Source organism: Coregonus clupeaformis, chromosome 38 (genome assembly GCF_020615455.1).
Source record: "Coregonus clupeaformis isolate EN_2021a chromosome 38, ASM2061545v1, whole genome shotgun sequence".
NCBI lineage: Eukaryota > Metazoa > Chordata > Actinopteri > Salmoniformes > Salmonidae > Coregonus > Coregonus clupeaformis.
Genome location: NC_059229.1, coordinates 1,765,544 through 1,785,392, shown reverse-complemented (window position 1 = coordinate 1,785,392; position 19,849 = coordinate 1,765,544). Strand labels below are relative to the sequence as shown.

At 45.0% G+C, this 19,849-nt stretch overlaps 2 protein-coding genes and 1 long non-coding RNA gene across 4 annotated transcripts in view; 1 reads left to right on the top strand and 2 right to left on the bottom strand.

Annotated features, from left to right (window-relative positions):
• The window catches only part of LOC121534260 (zinc finger protein 501), a 644,805-nt gene that overhangs the window by 592,856 nt on the left and 32,100 nt on the right, over positions 1 to 19,849 (bottom strand). The window lies entirely within an intron of this gene.
• Positions 2,475 to 6,203, bottom strand: LOC123481177 (myosin-4-like). The gene is made up of 8 exons (XM_045211709.1): positions 5,923 to 6,203; positions 5,426 to 5,572; positions 3,901 to 4,057; positions 3,650 to 3,677; positions 3,270 to 3,378; positions 3,010 to 3,102; positions 2,791 to 2,851; positions 2,475 to 2,659 (listed from the first exon to the last, which is right to left on the bottom strand). The coding sequence occupies exons 1-8, from the start codon at positions 6,136 to 6,138 to the stop codon at positions 2,490 to 2,492; spliced, it is 981 nt and encodes a 326-aa protein (XP_045067644.1). The 5' UTR covers positions 6,139 to 6,203; the 3' UTR covers positions 2,475 to 2,489.
• On the top strand, positions 5,907 to 6,391 carry LOC121534271. The gene is made up of 3 exons (XR_005994577.2): positions 5,907 to 5,997; positions 6,081 to 6,218; positions 6,304 to 6,391. It is a non-coding gene; the product is annotated as an uncharacterized LOC121534271 (long non-coding RNA).

The window sequence follows — 19,849 nt, the reverse complement described above, 5'->3', positions numbered from 1 at the left end:
GTGGTGATGAGCGCCATTTCTATGGACAACAGAGAACAGCTTGACAGTTAAATCTCTTAGAATTCTTTACTCAATAGATGGACTCAAGGATACATGTAGTATATAATAAATAGCATCAAAAGAGGGGACTGAGACTTGTGGACTAGTGCATCACAGTGCATTACTTGATAGATATTTCCCAAAGACCTGACCCATGTCTAGATGCCTTGTTACCTTGGATACAATCATTGTAATAGTTTCAAATGTATGGACCAGTGGAGGCTCCTCAGAGGAGGAAGGGGAGCACCATCCTCCTCAGTAAATTTCATACAAATAAAAATAGTTTAACATTAAAAAGTTATCGTTTTTAGTTGTCCACCATATCAAAGGATCAGAGAATGAATCTAGTACTGAAAGCATACGCTACAGCTAGCTAGCACTGCAGTGCATAAAATATAGTGAGTATTTGTCTCAAATAGAGAGAAAGACAATAGTTTAAACAGTTTTGAACAAATTAATTTCTTCAAAAATGAAGGAGAAGCAAGAGAGAGGGAGAGCTAGCTATATTTCTTATTTTTTTCACTTTCACTTACTTAGCTGAATGCAGCTAGCTAGTTTAGCCTACTCAGACACCCTGCTAAAACAGAGAGGGATGCTATGTTACTTAGCTGGCTATGGCTATCCAATACTGGAACACTTCCAAGTCAAAGAAAGCATTTGGTTTTATTAATTTATTGCCACCAGGGCCCACCGGTGTAACTGATAAACTGCTTGCTAACTGTACAGTGTACTCCCGAGTGGCGCAGTGGTCTAAGGCACTGCATCTCAGTGCTTGAGGTGTCACTACAGAACCCCTGGTTCGATTCCAGGCTGTATGACAACGGGCCATGATTGGTAGTCCCATAGGGTGGCGCACAATTGGCGTCGTCCGGGTTTGGCCGGTGTAGGCCATCATTGTAAATAAGAAATTGTTCTTAACTGACTTGCCTAGTTAAATAAAGGTTAAAAAAATAAAAATAAAAATACTAATAATGATTGTAGCGGGTTTACTAACACGTTAGTTCTAGTAGCTATGTTGACTTGACCTTAGCTAATATGGTGACAACGATGTAGACTGTGTGTAGCGGTTATGATATGAAGGTTTGGCTTGGAAAGGTTTTTTCACCTGGTCACAGACAGCTGATGTGTTGTGCACTGAAGTCCACAAGCAGGGAAAAGGTGAGAGCATAGATGCAAGAAGGAATTATCCAACGACCAAAGGGCTCATGCTGTTTGTATGTGGCTGCTGTTAAAGTAGGGGTATGCCAACATGGCCATACTTGTATTTGTAAACGTATCCGTAAATTAACAGTTGATAGTCGGATCGGATGGTGATCGGAAAAACTGAAGTGTTTTAATATACCTAAATAGATGGCAAAATACCTCCCTGCACGTTCTCACTGCAAAAAAGCTGCATTTTAGGAGCAGCGTGCAGAGTGGTGTGTCTGTGTGTGTGTCTGTGTCCTCAACTTGCAGCAGGCAGCCAAGTTTGCGTTCACTCAGTCAGAATGTGCATTAGTTTAATATTTTTCCCTACCCTTGCCCCACAGTATTATGCACATTGATAGCAAACGTCCTCGCCATGTGATTTATCAAAGTAGCAGGCAGTAGCAATCTAAATGATCAGACTGAAAACATGCGACGAAAAGTGATCGGGAGAAATTATGAAGCGAGAGTATGGAGCAGCTTCACTCTATCCAATCAGAGCAGCAGGATCAATGTACCCTTCTCTTTACAGACAGGCGAACTAGCCAGTTGAGTTATTTAGACCGCACATTACTGACTCAAAGACAGTACAGTATGGTTAAGAAACTCTGTGACTGACTGACATGAGAAAGATGCTTGCTGGCACCCGAAAATAACTTTTTTTTCCGATCACGGATAATTAGAAAAAATACTCAGATCATAATCGTATCCAGAAAATTGCCCAAATCCATTACAATACTCATTTTGTCCAACTACTCGGCGCACCCCTATATGAAGGTGAGCTGTGTTTGCGTGGGATTAGGGTGTATTCATTCTGCCGATTCTGTTGAAAAAAACTTTTCTTAAACGGAAGCAAACTGAACGAAACGGGGATAAACATAGCCTACCTGCATTTGTCCAATAGAAACTATTGTTTGCAACTGTTGAACTAATGATTACACTAGATCAGCTAGATGCAGGCAAGATTGTGCAGGGCGGTATTGAATGTGTCAATGTCTGTCACCTTGATTACTCAAATTTCTCTCGACCTGTGCACATACGTTGAAAACTGTAATTCATAGGCTAGGTTGTAGCAACCTCATGGTGGGTATAGGGAAAATTAGAGTTTCATGTAGTAGCCTAAACCTATCGATGTTACATTGAGCTGGGTGAATGGAATATGAATGACAGTCATCCAATATGCTGTAATAGAAATAAGGCCATGCTCATAAAAACAATGATTGTCCTCCCTCATCTTAAACGGCACCGACTGCCATTGATGTGGACTATGAATATTTTTTATAAATTCCACAGATGGGGGTGGGAAGAATTTCCCATAAACCTCTTCTTTTCATACCAACTAGCTCAGGTTTGTGGCCTGTCATCATCTGGAAGAAGATGTGGTAGCCTCTCTCATCGGGCAGCTGGAAGGACACTCTGGACTTCTCTAGCAGGTCTGAGGGAGAAAGAGAGCAAAGGGAGAGAGAGCGAGAGAGAGAACATGAGATACATTTAATTTTGATAATCTCTTAAAAATAATCTGTGTGAATTTAGGAAAGCATTGAGAAACAATCAAAACCAACTCACAGGTCTCAATGTCAGCTTTAGCCAGTTTACCACCTTGGAAGTGAATCCTGATGAATTTACCCTATAGAAGTGCATGGGGGTTAGAAATAGGTCAACAAATAAATCAAAATCCTAACAGAGTGATCAAAATAATATCATACATCTGCATAACAGTAGGGAACTACTGAATTACATTTTTCCAATATAAGGTAACTTCCACAGTATGCCCTTCATACTTACAAAGCGAGACGAGTTGTCGTTCCTCACTGTTTTGGCATTACCGTAAGACTCCAGCAGAGGGTTAGCTGCAATGATCTGATCCTCAAGAGACCCCTGATTGAGACAAACACAAGTTGCTCAAAAACGGGTAGAATTTTAACGTTTGTTTTTCTCAATTGCTTGAACCCTTTTCTTGAAACAGGATTCACCACTGAAAAAAAAAGTTTGCACAGCCAACCAAACTGAAATGTGTTAAAAAGGAAAACATGAGCACAACCTACCTGCATTTTGTTGGGGTCTGCTTCCTTCTTGCCACCAGACACTGCAATGGTAGCAAAGTACTGGATGACACGCTTGGTGTTGACAGTCTTTCCTGCACCGGATTCTCCACTGGTTTATATGACAGAGAAAGAGGGAGTTTAGTTACATGTTTGAGTGTCAGATTGGCTTTCACTAAGAAATAGCATAGAAAAATACACTGTTGACCTGTTTCCTAACATAAGTAAATCTTCAATAAATACTCCTTCTCATCGACTCATTATTACGCATAGCCTAGTGTCATAATCCATTCATAATGTCATGTATTTTCATCACACCCAAGTGACCCAACGTATTACAATAGAAATAGTTCATCAGAATGAAATTTTAGTAAACCACTTACGTAATCAGGACAGACTGGTTCTCCTTATCTGTAACCAAAAAACATATTCCTTATTATACTCAAGCAACATTATGGGTACATTATTGCATTCATAGCATCATCATTCATTTCAATTTGGAACATTTCCCATTCAAGGCTAGTGAAATCAGATATTCCCAGCAAACTGTTCTAAGCTAGACTAGAAAACAGTAGATATCTCTCTACATAACATTTTAACTTCCATCCATCCATCCATCCATGAGAGCTCGTACCAATCATCATGAACTGAAAGGCGTTGTCAGAGACGGAGAAGATATGGGGTGGAGCCTCCATCCTCTTCTTCCCTCTGTAGGCGTTGACAACCTCTGCGTCGTACACGGGGAGCCACTTGTAGGGGTTCACCGTGGCACAGAAGAGCCCAGAGTAGGTCTGGATGAAAGCATCATTAAATTAGGGGATTAACGAAGTCAGATGAACTTTTACCTGGATTTATGTGAGGATGTGGGTGTACTTTGGTATACTGATGTGGGTCTACTGTATGGATATGTTTTGGTTTCTACCGTTCATTTACAGTGGAGTCACTTTACTGAGCTATATTGTATGCTCACTAAAACTGGAAAATTATATTATTTTATACTAATACAACTGCTTGAAATTAATTAATATTTTAACAGGTAATATTTTTTTTCTCAAAAAGATAGGGATCAACATTATTGAGCTCTATTTTCATGTTATCTGACCAAAGCACTGGTTCAAATCCAAGTTCCAATGCCGTTTAGCAAACCATTTTTATTTGGGATGACATGAAAATAGAGCTCTTTGGGTAAGCCAACCAGTGATGGGTTTGGCGCTGAAATTAGAATGCATAAGCAGAAAATAACCCCATCCCTACTGTAAAATATGGTGGTGAATCGTTGATGTTATGGCACTGTTTTGCTTCCGTTGGTCCTGGGGCCCTTGTTAAAGTCTAAGGCATCATGAACTTAACCCAGTACCAGAATATTTTAGCCAAAAACCTGGTTGCCTCTGCCAGGAGGCTGAAACTTGGCCGCAAGTGGATCTTCCAGCAATACAATAACCCCACCTTCACATCAGAATCCACAATGAAATGGTTAATTGGCCACAAAATCAAACTTTTGCAAAGGCGATCTAAGTCTCCGGACTTGAACCTCACCGAAAACCTGTGGTTTGAATTGAAGAGGGCAGTTTATATGTACAGACGAAGGATATCAAGGATCTGGAATGATTCTGTATGAAGGAATGGTCTAAGATTCCTCCCAATGTGTTCTCCAACTCATAAAATATTTTTTGAAAAAGGCTCAGTGCCTTTATCCTTGCAGGGATGTAGCTCAGTTGGTAGAGCATGGCGTTTGCAACGCCAGGGTTGTGGGTTCGATTCCCACGGGGGGCCAGTATGAAAACAATTACAAAAAATAATAATAATGTATGCACTCACTAACTGTAAGTCGCTCTGGATAAGAGCGTCTGCTAAATGACGTAAATGTAAATGTAAATGTATTGAAAGGTATTGAAAACAGGGGTGTCAATAATTTTGACCTCTACCTTTTTGAGAAAAATACAAATCTCGTTCTCGGAGCAATTGTATTAATATAAAATACTATAATTTCCCCATTTTTAAGCACACAATATAGCTCAGTATTTGAATTATTTATTTATAGAGTCATTTTTTCTAATCTTTTTCAAGGGTGTGAATATTTTGGGACCACTGTATGGTAGTACTGTATTTGTGTATTTATTATGTATGTGGTTGTATGTTTGTATGTGCAGGTTTCTTACATAGATCATCCATGCTGCATAACGCTCTTTGAGGTTATACAACACAGAGGCTTCATTCAGGTAGGTCATCATGGCCATGTCCTCAATCTTGTCATACTTAGGGGGGTTCATCTCGAAGATGTCTGCATCTTTGAACTCTTTTCCTTCCTGAAACAGTCAGAAATCTAGATTACATACAGATCAAAGTGGACATGACTGAATGCTTTTTGCTCATTATCATTACAGTTCAATCCCCCATTTAATCCACTTCTTTGTTATCGCCCACTGACATACTTGACTAGCCAATATAAAAAAAATGCCATGCCTTTTTTAAATAGCAACATTAAAATGTGTTTGAAGGTTTTATTCTGCTTACAAAAACAAATCAATGTTTAATCGAACTGTTGTTACTGATTTTAATACTGTCTATTGAAATGTTTTTGATCATTTTGATGATTTGTCATGAAATAGAGTAATTACAAGAACTTGAACTTGAATACTTTTCAGATCAGGCTTACCTCCTTAGTGCCGTCAGGTTTGGTGATTGTTACAGTACACTTCCCATCGGCCCTGGCAGTGACCAGACCCTTAAGGTACAGCTCTGCCTTGTCTGTCACATAGCAGGAGTTCTTTGAATCAAAGGGTGCGGTTTGTGCCTCAATCCTCTCCCTCTCAGGCTTACGGAGGTATATGGCAGCCTTGCCGTAGATTTGCATCTCAGCGTCCGTACTCATGGTGACGGATCACTAGCAAACAGATGAAACAAGAAACATGATTGACTCTGTGGTGCTTCCTCCCCAGTCAACAGAGTTAGGTGAGCGGTATCTCTCAGAAAATTCTCATCGCTTTTTATGTGAAGACTCAAACCATGTCTCACCTTCTTTTTCCCCCTTCTACAGATGAATGTGTACTTCTTGGAGGACCCTGTGAAACATAAGGTGTTGTGAAAACGCACAAGTCTAAAGCAGTTGAGGCTGCTGAGGGAGGACGGCTCATAATAATGGCTGGAACAAAGCAAATGGAATGTTGTGAAAACGCACAAGACTAAAGCCTTATCATTTAGCCCCGAACGGCTAAGAAACATTTAACTAAATAATAATTACAGCCATGTCAAATTCAACTACAGGTGCAACTGATAACTTATATTTTCCTAGTGGCATCTCACTTTACTACACATTCTGTCAAGAATTGAAATACATACCCCTGAAAACACAGTTACATTCTAGACCACACCCTCAATTTACAAACAAGTGCAGGAGCACCACTTTTGGCCATAAAAGGAAATTCAAGATTTGAAGTAATACACATTTAATGAAAAACACATTAAAAACATGTTTTTAAACCAATGCCACTTGATTGCATATTGTCAAATCTTACAAGAGACATGCAGAAGTCAATTCAAACAGTGCAGATAGCTACTGCCTCAGATGCTGAGTGCAAAGATGAGACAAATGTAAAAATCTAAGGAGGTGGAGAGGTCTTACCACAGAGGAAGAAGGTATCTGACTTATGGATGCTGGGGCTTCAGCCTCCTTATATCTGGTTGGAAGTGCCAACCAAGCAGAAGTTAATTATGGACCACTCTGGGAAAGGAAATGAATTGGATGAGAGACCTCTATGTGTCTGTCTCACTAGCGCCTCCCACTTCCAGGAGCACCACACTCCCATTACATGACTTTTTTAATGTCATGTTTGTCTCTGAATTGAATTTCACAGAATTTATATAAATGAGAGATGTCATTACTAATAATTATGACAATATCAAAAGTTTGATTCATCCCAATGTTACTTCTACTGAACCTTATATACTGTAATGGAGTGAGTCCATGTTTACCCACTACTCTAAAATAGTTTTCATATTAAATTAATATTTAAAAGCGAGAACGGAAACATTTAGGCATTCAATAACAGCTTGTAAAATAGTTAAATCTAATGTGTTATTTATCTACAGTAATATCTATTGAATTCTGGAGGCGCTTTTATTTGTCTCACATTTCAGTTGGCTAAAACGGTCCAGTAGGATTCTTATGACTTACATAACACCATACCAGTATTTCAATAATCTTATCCACTCATATTGCTGACAGCAATATAGCTGCCTCAAACTTGAATTACACTCTGAAGTAAACCGCTTAGCAGCTGAGCTGGCTTCAATAAAATGGATATAAAATTAATTGGGAATAGTTACAATAAAGTAACAGATTCCTTTACATTTCCATTACATTTTCACCACCTGAATACACCCTGTGTGTTTGGGGTGCAGTGTCCACCCAGCACATTAGTAGGGGAGATCGGGGTTGGTTGTCACTTTTTACTCTGGTGTGTATTTCTCATCACCAGTATATCTGGTAAGACTCTTATTATATTATGAGGAAACCAATGTCCTGGGTTGAAATGGGGACCCTTTTTATCCTCATATATTATTCCAACATGGAGTTATGAGCTATCAAACAAACTCTGTCCAGTTGTGACAACCAGCCCCATCACAGGGTCTGATGTCACACAGTGTGGGGATATTATTTTGGTAAGAGGAAGTGATGCAATTGAGCAAACAGAATCTTAGCAATAGCCAAGTCTTTCTTTGATGAACAATATTCCTAACAAAATTCAGAATTTTTGTCTTTAAGAAAGCATATGACATTTTCATCTTGGCATTTAATGTATTCTGGCGGTATACTCTATACATTACTGTATACCCCCTCATGGCTTGACCTAGGAAGTCAGAAAATAGGTTTTTATAGCTCTCCCTTTCCTCTTTTCAACAAGATACAGTGGGGGTAAAAAGTATTTAGTCAGCCACCAATTGTGCAAGTTCTCCCACTTAAAAAGATGAGAGAGGCCTGTAATTTTCATCAAAGGTACACGTCAACTATGACAGACAAATTGAGGAAAAAATCCAGAAAATCACATTGTAGGATTTTTAATGAATTTATTAGCAAATTATGGTGGAAAATAAGTATTTGGTCACCTACAAACAAGCAAGATTTCTGGCTCTCACAGACCTGTAACTTCTTCTTTAAGAGGCTCCTCTGTCCTCCACTCGTTACCTGTATTAATGGCACCTGTTTGAACTTGTTATCAGTATAAAAGACACCTGTCCACAACCTCAAACAGTCACACTCCAAACTCCACTATGGCCAAGACCAAAGAGCTGTCAAAGGACACCAGAAACAAAATTGTAGACCTGCACCAGGCTGGGAAGACTGAATCTGCAATAGGTAAGCAGCTTGGTTTGAAGAAATCAACTGTGGGAGCAATTATTAGGAAATGGAAGACATACAAGACCACTGATAATCTCCCTCGATCTGGGGCTCCACGCAAGATCTCACCCCGTGGGGTCAAAATGATCACAAGAACGGTGAGCAAAATCCCAGAACCACACGGGGGGACCTAGTGAATGACCTGCAGAGAGCTGGGACCAAAGTAACAAAGCCTACGATCAGTAACACACTACGCCGCCAGGGACTCAAATCCTGCAGTGCGAGACGTGTCCCCCTGCTTAAGCCAGGCCCGTCTGAAGTTTGCTAGAGTGCATTTGGATGATCCAGAAGAGGATTGGGAGAATGTCATATGGTCAGATGAAACCAAAATAGAACTTTTTGGTAAAAACTCAACTCGTCGTGTTTGGAGGACAAAGAATGCTGAGTTGCATCCAAAGAATACCATACCTACTGTGAAGCATGGGGGTGGAAACATCATGCTTTGGGGCTGTTTTTCTGCAAAGAGACCAGGACGACTGATCCGTGTAAAGGAAAGAATGAATGGGGCCATGTATCGTGAGATTTTGAGTGAAAACCTCCTTCCATCAGCAAGGGCATTGAAGATGAAACGTGGCTGGGTCTTTCAGCATGACAATGATCCCAAACACACCGCCCGGGCAACGAAGGAGTGGCTTCGTAAGAAGCATTTCAAGGTCCTGGAGTGGCCTAGCCAGTCTCCAGATCTCAACCCCATAGAAAATCTTTGGAGGGAGTTGAAAGTCAGTGTTGCCCAGCGACAGCCCCAAAACATCACTGCTCTAGAGGAGATTTGCATGGAGGAATGGGCCAAAATACCAGCAACAGTGTGTGAAAACCTTGTGAAGACTTACAGAAAACGTTTGACCTGTGTCATTGCCAACAAAAGGTATATAACAAAGTATTGAGAAACTTTCGTTATTGACCAAATACTTATTTTCCACTATAATTTGCAAATAAATTCATTAAAAATCCTCAAATGTGATTTTCTCGAAAAAAAATTATCATTTTGTCTGTCATAGTTGACGTGTACCTATGATGAAAATTACAGGCCTCTCTCATCTTTTTTAAGTGGGAGAACTTGCACAATTGGTGGCTGACTAAATACATTTTTCCCCACTGTAATTCATGGATACTCCCATAGTTCAAACATTTACAAAGAAACATAAATTCCCCTAACATCAATGTTTTGTCATGCTGACATGAATTTATCAGGGCCTCGTTTCCCAGTTGCGATGTAACTTAAGCATTACGATGACCGCACCAGATGCATCATTATTTACGAGCCAACTTTTCCCAAACAAGCACGTAGAGAAAGCGTTCGCTAAGTGCATCGTTAGACCATGTGTCTACACTGATAGGATGGAAAGAAAAGCAGCGCTGCTCTCGGATCTGCTTTCTCCATTCAAATCTTACCTTAACATTATAATTATTCCACAATACTGACGACTGATCAGCTCCTAGAGAGATATTATCACCTATGGCTGCTAATAGGCAATTGAGGTGGCTTACTATGCTTACCCTATAATAATGCACTAAATCACAGATTGGGAACATCATTTGCACACATGCTGCTGCACATCATGAAACACAGAGGCAAAAATTACAGATAGTAGCCTGGTCGCAAAATAGACCTCAAATGATTGAACATGACATGTATTTAAATATGATTGAAATAGCCTATCATTTTATCCTTCACTTGTTTGTAACAATTGAACATTTCTTGGCAACTTTTTATTTGTAATCATCTTCGTTATGAAGTAATCGGCAGTCACAGTCAGACAGATAGCCCAAACTTCTTGATTCTATGTTTAGCAGAGATCTGTGAATAACGATGCACGTGTCATGAGCACTCTCTCTCTCCTGGTAGCAACATTAATTGCATTCAATTATCTTCCACTCTGCTCACCTCCCTCTCTCTACTCAGCCTAACTAGCTCCACCTGCCCTGCTCTGCTCTTGTTACCTGGCCAGCTGCACTGCATTTCCCACTCACCATCCTCACCTTGCCTCACTCTGTTCTAATTACTCTGCCAGCTGAACTGCATTTCCCCACTACCTCTCCCAGTATATCAAGCCCTGGTTTTCAGCCAAGCCCTGTCAGATCGTCTTCAAACCCGGACCAGTAACCTGCCTGTCTGCGCTCTGACTCCTGTTTGTGATACCGATCCTTTCTTGACTGCCTCCTTGTTCTACTGCCCCGTCTATCCCAACCTGCCTTCTGGACCTCGACTACTCTCCGATCTTCAGCCCCTCCGGTAACTCGTTTCTGCCTTCTGTCTCTCACCACGATATTTGCCCAGCCCTGATCTGTACTTCTGCCTGCCATTCATATTGCTGTTGTGTGTGTGTGTTCCCCCAGGTCTCCGACCACCAGATGAGCGTGCCCAGACGTTTCACCACCCTCAGCCCGATACGCCGCTCCATCACTGGGGAACACACACACTAAGCACTTGGACTGGACACCCCCGGACATTTGGTGACCCCCGAGCACAGGTACCCACAGGAGGACCCTGAAAGACCCCTGACACCCCTGGGACTCCTCTTCCCGCCTGTAACCTTGAATAAAGAACTCTGAATTTGAACTTGCGCTCTTGGGTCCTCTTCTGTTCGTGACAGAACGATCTGACCATCATGGACCCAGCGCACTCCCTGACCACGATGGAGGAAGAGCCAGAGAGGACTGCCCTACAGCGACTGGAACGCTCTGAGGGAGACATAAATCGGATGGCTGGCGACATCGCTTCCCTTCTCCAGCTATTCAACCAGCAGCAACAACAGTTCCAACTGCAGCAACAACAGCTAGCCCAAGCCCTGCAACTACTCTCAAGCCCGGCTACTCCACCTGCACCCCCCTGGTCCTTTTGTTCCTGTACCACCGATACTCCTTCATCCCTCCGCTGGAGGTCCCAATGCTGCAGGCCCGGCAGTGCTGCCACCAGATCCCCACGCTCCTGAACCAAGGATTGGGAACCCGAACGTTTTGATGGCAACCAGAAGCAAGTAAGACCATTCTTGAGCAGCTGCCGAATCCAGTTTGCACTACAGCCCAGGACTTTCTCAACAGAGGGAGCCAAGGTGGGGTATGTCATCACACATCTCACCGGTCGAGCTCGGTTGTGGGGAACGGCGGAATTCGACCGGCAAACCCCAGCCTGTGCCTCCTTCAGTGCCTTTGAGGAGGAGATGTTAAAGGTCTTTGACCTAGGCTCGCCAACAGCCGAAGCGTCACAAGCTCTGCTCACCATCCGTCAGGGCAATCGGACAGTGGCAGACTTCTCCATTGACTTTCGTACCCTGGCCAGTCAAAGCTCGTTTAACCCAGAGGCACTGGTGCAAGCCTTCCTCCATAGCCTGGCGGACTATATCAAGGACGAGCTTGTTTCCCCATGACCCGCCCTCAACGCTTGATGCCGCCATTGACCTTGCCGTTCGCATTGACCGCCGTATACAGACCCGGAGGAGGGAGAAGGGCCGTCTCAGTCAACCTGCCATCCGTACTCGGGTCGATACCGCTTCTGTCCAGCCCCTGCCTGTCAAGTCCCATAGCCAACTCAATCAGCCTGAGCCCATGGAGATTGGCCGTGCCTCTCTGACTCCCGAGAGCGTCGGCGCCGTCTAAGCTCCAACCTTTGCCTCTACTGTGGTGGCGAGAATCACCGTGTCGCTACTTGTCCGGCAAAAGCCGCAGCTCACCAGGTGTAGGGGAGATCCGGGTGAGCTCAACAAGCCTTCAGTCTCCCTCCATCCGAAAGACCCTGCTTCATCTCCGCCTTCAGCTTTCTGACAAGACTCATACATTGGCCGCCCTTGTGGATTCCGGAGCCGAAGCAAACATCATGGACCCTGAGCTTGCACAGCAACTGGGCGTGAACCATCATCAACTGACACAACCCATTCCTGCACGAGCCCTGGATGGGCATCATCTTGGCACTGTCACTCATATCTCCGCCCCTGTGACAATCCTGCTGTCAGGAAACCACCAGGAGTCCATCCAGTTTCACCTCCTACACTCACCTGGCCAACCACTCATTCTTGGATACCCGTGGCTCCGTCAGCACAACCCCCCACATCGACTGGGAGACAGGAACAGTCCGTGAGTGGGGAAGGAGTTGTCACCAGACCTGTTTAAGGGGGGCCACCCTGCCCGTTCACCGGGAAGGATCTAGCGCTACCTCCGACATATCCAATGTTCCGGCCTGTTACCACAGCCTGAAAGAGGTGTTCAACAAATCCAAGGCGACATCTCTACCCCCACACAGACCCTATGACTGCGCGATTGATCTCCTGCCTGGCACAGCACCTCCCAAGGGTCGTCTGTATTCACTGTCAGCCCCGGAAAGAAAGGCCATGGAGGACTACATTAATGACTCTCTTGCCTCCGGGATAATTAGACCGTCGTCTTCCCCCGCAGGAGCGGGATTCTTCTTTGTCGGCAAGAAGGACGGTTCTCTTCGTCCATGCATAGATTACCGGGGTCTGAACGACATCACGGTTAAGAATCGCTACCCACTGCCCTTACTTTCGTCTGCCTTCGAACTGCTGCAGGGAGCCACTGTATTCACTAAGCTGGACCTTCGCAATGCCTACCATCTGGTGCGGATGAGGGAGGGAGACGAATGGAAGACAGCGTTCAACACACCAACCGGCCACTATGAATATCTCGTCATGCCCTTCGGCCTCACCAATGCCCCAGCAGTTTTTCAAGCCCTAGTGAATGATATCCTCAGGGACATGCTAAATACGTTCGTATTTGTGTACCTTGACGATATTTTAATATTCTCAAAGACTCTGTCAGAACACACGCACCACGTCCGGTTGGTCCTGCGCCGCCTGCTGGAGAACTCTCTTTTCGTGAAGGCAGAGAAGTGCGAGTTCCATGCCAAGACCGTTTCATTCCTGGGGTATGTGGTGACCGAGGGCAGCATTCAGATGGATCTCACGAAGGTGTCGGCTGTCACTTCCTGGCCAGTTCCTGAGTCTCGGAAGAAGTTGCAACAGTTCCTGGGCTTTGCCAACTTTTATAGGAGATTCATCAGAAACTATAGCACAGTGGCTGCACCCCTCACGGCGCTAACCAGCACTAAACAACCGTACCAATGGACATCAGCTGCTGATAAGGCCTTCAATATCCTCAAGACATGTTTCACTTCTGCTCCCATCCTCCAGATGCCAGATGCAGCAAGGCAGTTTGTGGTGGAGGTAGATGCTTCGGACGTGGGAGTGGGTGCAGTGCTTTCTCAAAGAGCAGCTGAGGATGGCAAGATGCACCCCTGTGCCTTCTACTCCCGTCGGCTAACCCCTGCCGAATGCAACTACGACATTGGGAACCGCGAGCTGTTGGCTGTCAAGCTCGCCCTTGAAGAATGGCGGCACTGGTTAGAGGGGTCAAAGGAACCATTCGTAGTGTGGACAGACCACAAGAACCTGGAGTATATCCAAACAGCCAGGAGGCTGAACTCCCGTCAACAGCGGTGGTCTCTGTTCTTTACGCGCTTCAATTTCACGCTCTCCTACCGCCCGGGATCTCGCAACATCAAACCTGATGCTCTTTCCCGGATGTTTCAGAAGGACGAGACCACCGCCATGACAGCTCCCATTCTTCCCAGCCACTTGGTCGTAGCGGCCCTCACCTGGGAGATCGAGAAGCAGGTCATGGAGGCTCTTCGGGACCAGCCAGGTCCAAGCACCAGCGCCCCCCAACCGTCTGTTTGTTCCAGCAAATCTCAGGTCACCTGTGATTCAGTGGGGGCACGAATCCCGTCTGGCCTGTCATCCCGGCATCACTCGCACCCTTCATCTGGTCCGCCAGCGGTTCTGGTGGCGGGGGATGAGACGGGATGTCCGAGAATTCATCCGAGCTTGTCCCACTTGTAACCGAAACAAGACTCCCAACCAGCCTCCTGCTGGGTTGCTGCAACCCCTACTCATACCCAAGAGGCCCTGGTCCCACGTTTCACTGGACTTTGTTACGGGCCTTCCGCCCTCTGACGGACACACAGTCATCCTTACCATTGTTGACCGCTTTAGTAAGATGACCCACTTCGTGCCCCCTTCCCAAACTACCCTCTGCTAAAGAGACCTCCCAGGTGGTCCTGGAACATGTGTTTCGTATCCATGGCCTACCCCAGGATATAGTGTCAGACCGGGGCCCGCAATTCTCAGCAACCTTTTGGAAGGAGTTCTGTCATCTCCTTGGGGCCACCGCCAGCCTATCGTCTGGATTCCACCCGCAGTCAAACGGCCAGACTGAACGCATGAACCAGGAGCTGGAGAAGGCACTGAGGTGTGTGGCTTCCCAAAATCCCCGGGCCTGGGCTCAACACCTGCTCTGGGTGGAATATGCCCATAATTCACTCACCAGTTCCTCCACCGGGCTCTCCCCCTTTCAGTGTGTCTACGGGTATCAACCTCCACTGTTTGCCAGCCAGGAGGCGGATGCCACCTGTCCGTCTGCTCTGCGTATGCCCGCCGCTGCCGCCGCACTTGGGCCCAGGCTCGCACTGTGCTCCTGAAGTCTGGAACCAGCTACGCCGTCGGTGCCAACCGACGGAGGACCCCAGCACCTACTTACCGGGTTGGTCAGAAGGTCTGGCTGTCTGCCCGGGATCTGCCGCTGCGGGTTGTATCACGAAAGCTGGCCCCTCGCTTCATTGGTCCTTTTCCTGTGCAGAAAGTCATCAGTCCAACGGCGGTCCGACTTCAGTTGCCCGCTTCCATGCGGGTCCACCCCACCTTCCACGTCTCCAAGGTCAAGCCGGTCCATGAAAGTCCCCTGGTCCCTGCAGCTCCGGCGCCACCTCCTCCGCGCCTCGTAGATGGCGGTCCTGTCTTCACCGTCCGGCGGCTGCTCCGCTCTAGGCGAAGGGGTAGGGGTCTCCAGTACCTCGTTGATTGGGAGGGATATGGTCCAGAGGAGAGGACCTGGATCCCGGCCAGGAGGATAGTGGACCGGACCCTTATCACTGACTTCCACCGACTACATCCTGATCAGCCTGCAATCCGTAGGGGGCCGTCCCAAGAGGGGTTCCTAGCCGTCCGGCCCGCCCTGCTCCTGTCTCAGTGCCTGTCCTGTCTCCCCGACCGTGACCCTCCAGCTCCTTCTGAGGATGAGGAGATTCACTCGGACCGCTCGGAGGAGTTCTGACCCGCCGCCTGCTCCCCTCCACCCTCCCGGCATGATGTTGTTCTTGGGACTTCTGGGGCCGTCCCTTGGAGGGGGGGTCCTGTCATGAGCACTCTCTCTCCCTGGTAGCAACATTAATTGCATTCAATTATCTTCCACTCTGCTCACCTCCCTCTCTCTACTCAGCCTAACTAGCTCCACCTGCCCTGCTCTGCTCTTGTTACCTGGCCAGCTGCACTGCATTTCCCACTCACCATCCTCACCTTGCCTCACTCTGTTCTAATTACTCTGCCAGCTGAACTGCATTTCCCCACTACCTCTCCCAGTATATCAAGCCCTGGTTTTCAGCCAAGCCCTGTCAGATCGTCTTCAAACCCGGACCAGTAACCTGCCTGTCTGCGCTCTGACTCCTGTTTGTGATACCGATCCTTTCTTGACTGCCTCCTTGTTCTACTGCCCCGTCTATCCCAACCTGCCTTCTGGACCTCGACTACTCTCCGATCTTCAGCCCCTCCGGTAACTCGTTTCTGCCTTCTGTCTCTCACCACGATATTTGCCCAGCCCTGATCTGTACTTCTGCCTGCCATTCATATTGCTGTTGTGTGTGTGTGTTCCCCCAGGTCTCCGACCACCAGATGAGCGTGCCCAGACGTTTCACCACCCTCAGCCCGATACGCCGCTCCATCACTGGGGAACACACACACTAAGCACTTGGACTGGACACCCCCGGACATTTGGTGACCCCCGGAGCACAGGTACCCACAGGAGGACCCTGAAAGACCCCTGACACCCCTGGGACTCCTCTTCCCGCCTGTAACCTTGAATAAAGAACTCTGAATTTGAACTTGCGCTCTTGGGTCCTCTTCTGTTCGTGACAGCACGTTGGCTGCTCTACGAGTGGTCTGGATCACTCCTAGATGTTTAAAGGTTTTTAAGAGACACGTTACTAACGAAGGCTCTGGGAAACACCTCAGCTACTAAAGAGGTTCTCAAGATGATCTTAATGCTACTAAAGCTCTGAGAATTCAAACATTTTAACCTTAAAAATATTACACAGCACCATTTACATTGGGAATAATAAGCACTGTGACAACCAACCCGTGAGACAACCAACCCTGGTCTCCCCTACAAGAAGCCCCAAAGGGGGGAGCTACTGGATACACTAGTTGAGCAGGGGGCTGACCATCTGGAAGGACCCCATCAAGGCCTTTTCATTTCTTGGACTGTGCTCTCATCTTCACTGCAGCCAAGGTTTATTGTTTGATATATCTGCCAACACAGCCTAATTCTGGCACCGATGCCACTGTTATTAGACGAGATATTTACTTGCCGTGTTTGTGGGTGGAGAGAACATTAACACCATGCAGACTAAATGTTAATGACATTAAGTTATTTTAATGTGCCAAGATCTTGCATGATATATGACCTGTCGTGTGCACCCGGCATAAGTTCCAAACTTGCTCTGGGCAGAAGTTACCCTCCGGGGAATAAACAAACATTTCAACTTTACTTGAAAGTGCAGTCATGGACATTTGGGTGACATTAAACCAAAAATCTGACATTGTTTTTTCATTGGAATTTGGTTCTGCTTTTAGATATTTGAAAGCAAAATGATAATGCATTGGAAATTCAGCTACATTTTGGCTGTCTTTTTGAGTGGGTGAATATAGGTATTAATATCATTAATCAACATCTCAACCAAATATTACCTAATTATCCACGTTGAAATTATGTGGTGTGCCCAGTGGGATGACCCTTTACAACAAGTTGATTTACCTGAAGCCGCTGTGTTTGTGCTGTGATGGAACAAGAGCCTGCAAACCATGTGGATGGGCTGTCCAGAACAAGAGTTGCAGGCCCCTGATATACTGTTATTATCTGTCAGATGTCATTAAGCAGTTGAGTAAACTGTCATTATAAAACTGTTTTGGGCCCATGGGGGAATCGAATAGTAACTCTTGATCCAATACATTTTAAGGGTGCTTAAAAACGACTCAGTCTGTGCTCGCAATGTAGTTTTATCACCACAGACAGGAGTTTGGATGCGACTCCATAGGCCTTGACTCTAGTCAGCATTTCCCCCATGATTCAATCCATTAAAATGTCACAGACAGTAAAAATCTAAATCTGGAAATGAAATTTCAGATGCTGTGGCATGGATCCACAAAACAACCAATCTTGGCTCGGTTAATTCAGATCTTATTTTCCAGGTCACATATCTCGCTGTAAATCTATTATGGTGTCAGCAATGTGAGGACCTCATGGTCGACTAATAAGGTCAGAATAATGTGCTGGCCTGTATCGGATCTCCCTGTGTTCTACAGTATATGAGGTCTTCACTTTTCAGCATGCAGTGTGAAGTCAATTGAGGGCTAAACACTTGTATCAAATGGGCAGCTGTTGTGTTTTTCAGCAAGGTTTACAGATCTTGGACAAACAAGTAGTCCAAATTATTAATATTATTACCCCCTTTCAGTGACCTCCAACCATGGCCATGATCCAAAACTGGGTGTCAGAAATACATGCAGCCTAAAGTCAATTGGGAATGCTTTATGACCCTCTGGGATTGCTTCATGATATCTGCTGAGCTGTTCTTGAAACTAAAATTTGATCCCATACAGTCCATGCCAAAGTTACAAGAAGCGAACCAAAGCAACAGATCATTTACAAGTCCAATATGGCCATGTTCAGAAATGCGTGTGTCAGAAATACATCCAGCTTCCACAGCAATATATCTAAGGTAATTTGGCATTGCTTTATTGGCAGATATGATGCCATTTTAGCTGTGCACCAGAGGATATGACCATATACGAAACAGACTTATTCCTGACATGGCCAATATTCAACGGACCAGTCAAATACCTGCTTTTTTTTGGACAGGTTTATTTTTAGACTTTCAAATGTAATTCCACAGAGGTTGCAGAAAGACACAGTCAAGGACAATACAAGTAAAGTCCATTACAGAGAACATCAATAAAACTGGGAATCCCACACCCTCCCTTCAGCTGCAGCTGTTGGAACACAAGCGTCTCTGGGGGAGCAGGGGACTCGTCCTAGCCAAGCCTTTTGGAAGAGAAAGGACAAGTGACAGCCCAATCCACTAGATGACCCCGCCAATGATCAATGTTTAGAAGTGTAACCCTTCACATCCAGTCGCACAATTGGAAGACTGATTTAAATCATGGGAAAAATGGGAAGTGTTCCTGTCTGCCTGTGAATGAGTTGAATAGAAGGTTGTCCAGTTTAACTGCTGTTTTGATAATAGCCATGACGTCTGTGGCAGCTGTTATATCTGGGATGACTGAAGCTTTATAGTTCTGCAATTTATCCCACAAACAGGGTCATATACCAAAAAGTCATAATATGTCAAATAGTCATAATAACATTCAACTTTAGTATCGCAATCATCTCAATAATGTTGTACTCAACCTGTTGTATTGGAATCAGGGTTGTGTTCATTAGGCACAGTGTAGCAAAACATTAAGAAGCTGGCGCCCACTGGCTTCTTAAATAGGCATTGCTCAATGCTCAACGTTCCATTAAAATCTTTCTACCATCACATCTAAGCCAATATGACAACAATTTCAATGAAATTTAGCAAATTAACTTGCATGTAGGAAAACAACACCCTCCCTGCCTCTCGTCATGTTCTGTTCAGCCGTTAACGAGAACCACATACTTGATTTTTAACGGGGTCGTTGAATATCACTAATGTTACAACTTAAATGATTTATTTCTCAATTATGCTTTAAGATATAAATGTCAATCATATGTCAACAATCCTTCCTCCAAAGGACCCTTCTACGGATTAAATGTTGTGAAAATCCCAAAACCAGTATTTTATTGTTCTAGTTTGATATGGAATCACCCCAATAGCTTTCTAATAGCTACAATAATGTGGCATATGGACTGTGACTTTCTAGCTAACCTTCCTTTCTCAAGTAGTTAATGCTTCCTCTTTCAGAACCTGTTCATAATCCACTTCCGTCTTCCTATTTAGATGTTGAACACTAAATCTTTGGTTTTGTCTAGATGGTATGCTGCTGTATGTCAGAATGGACTTTTCGTAGCAGGTTAGGAGAAT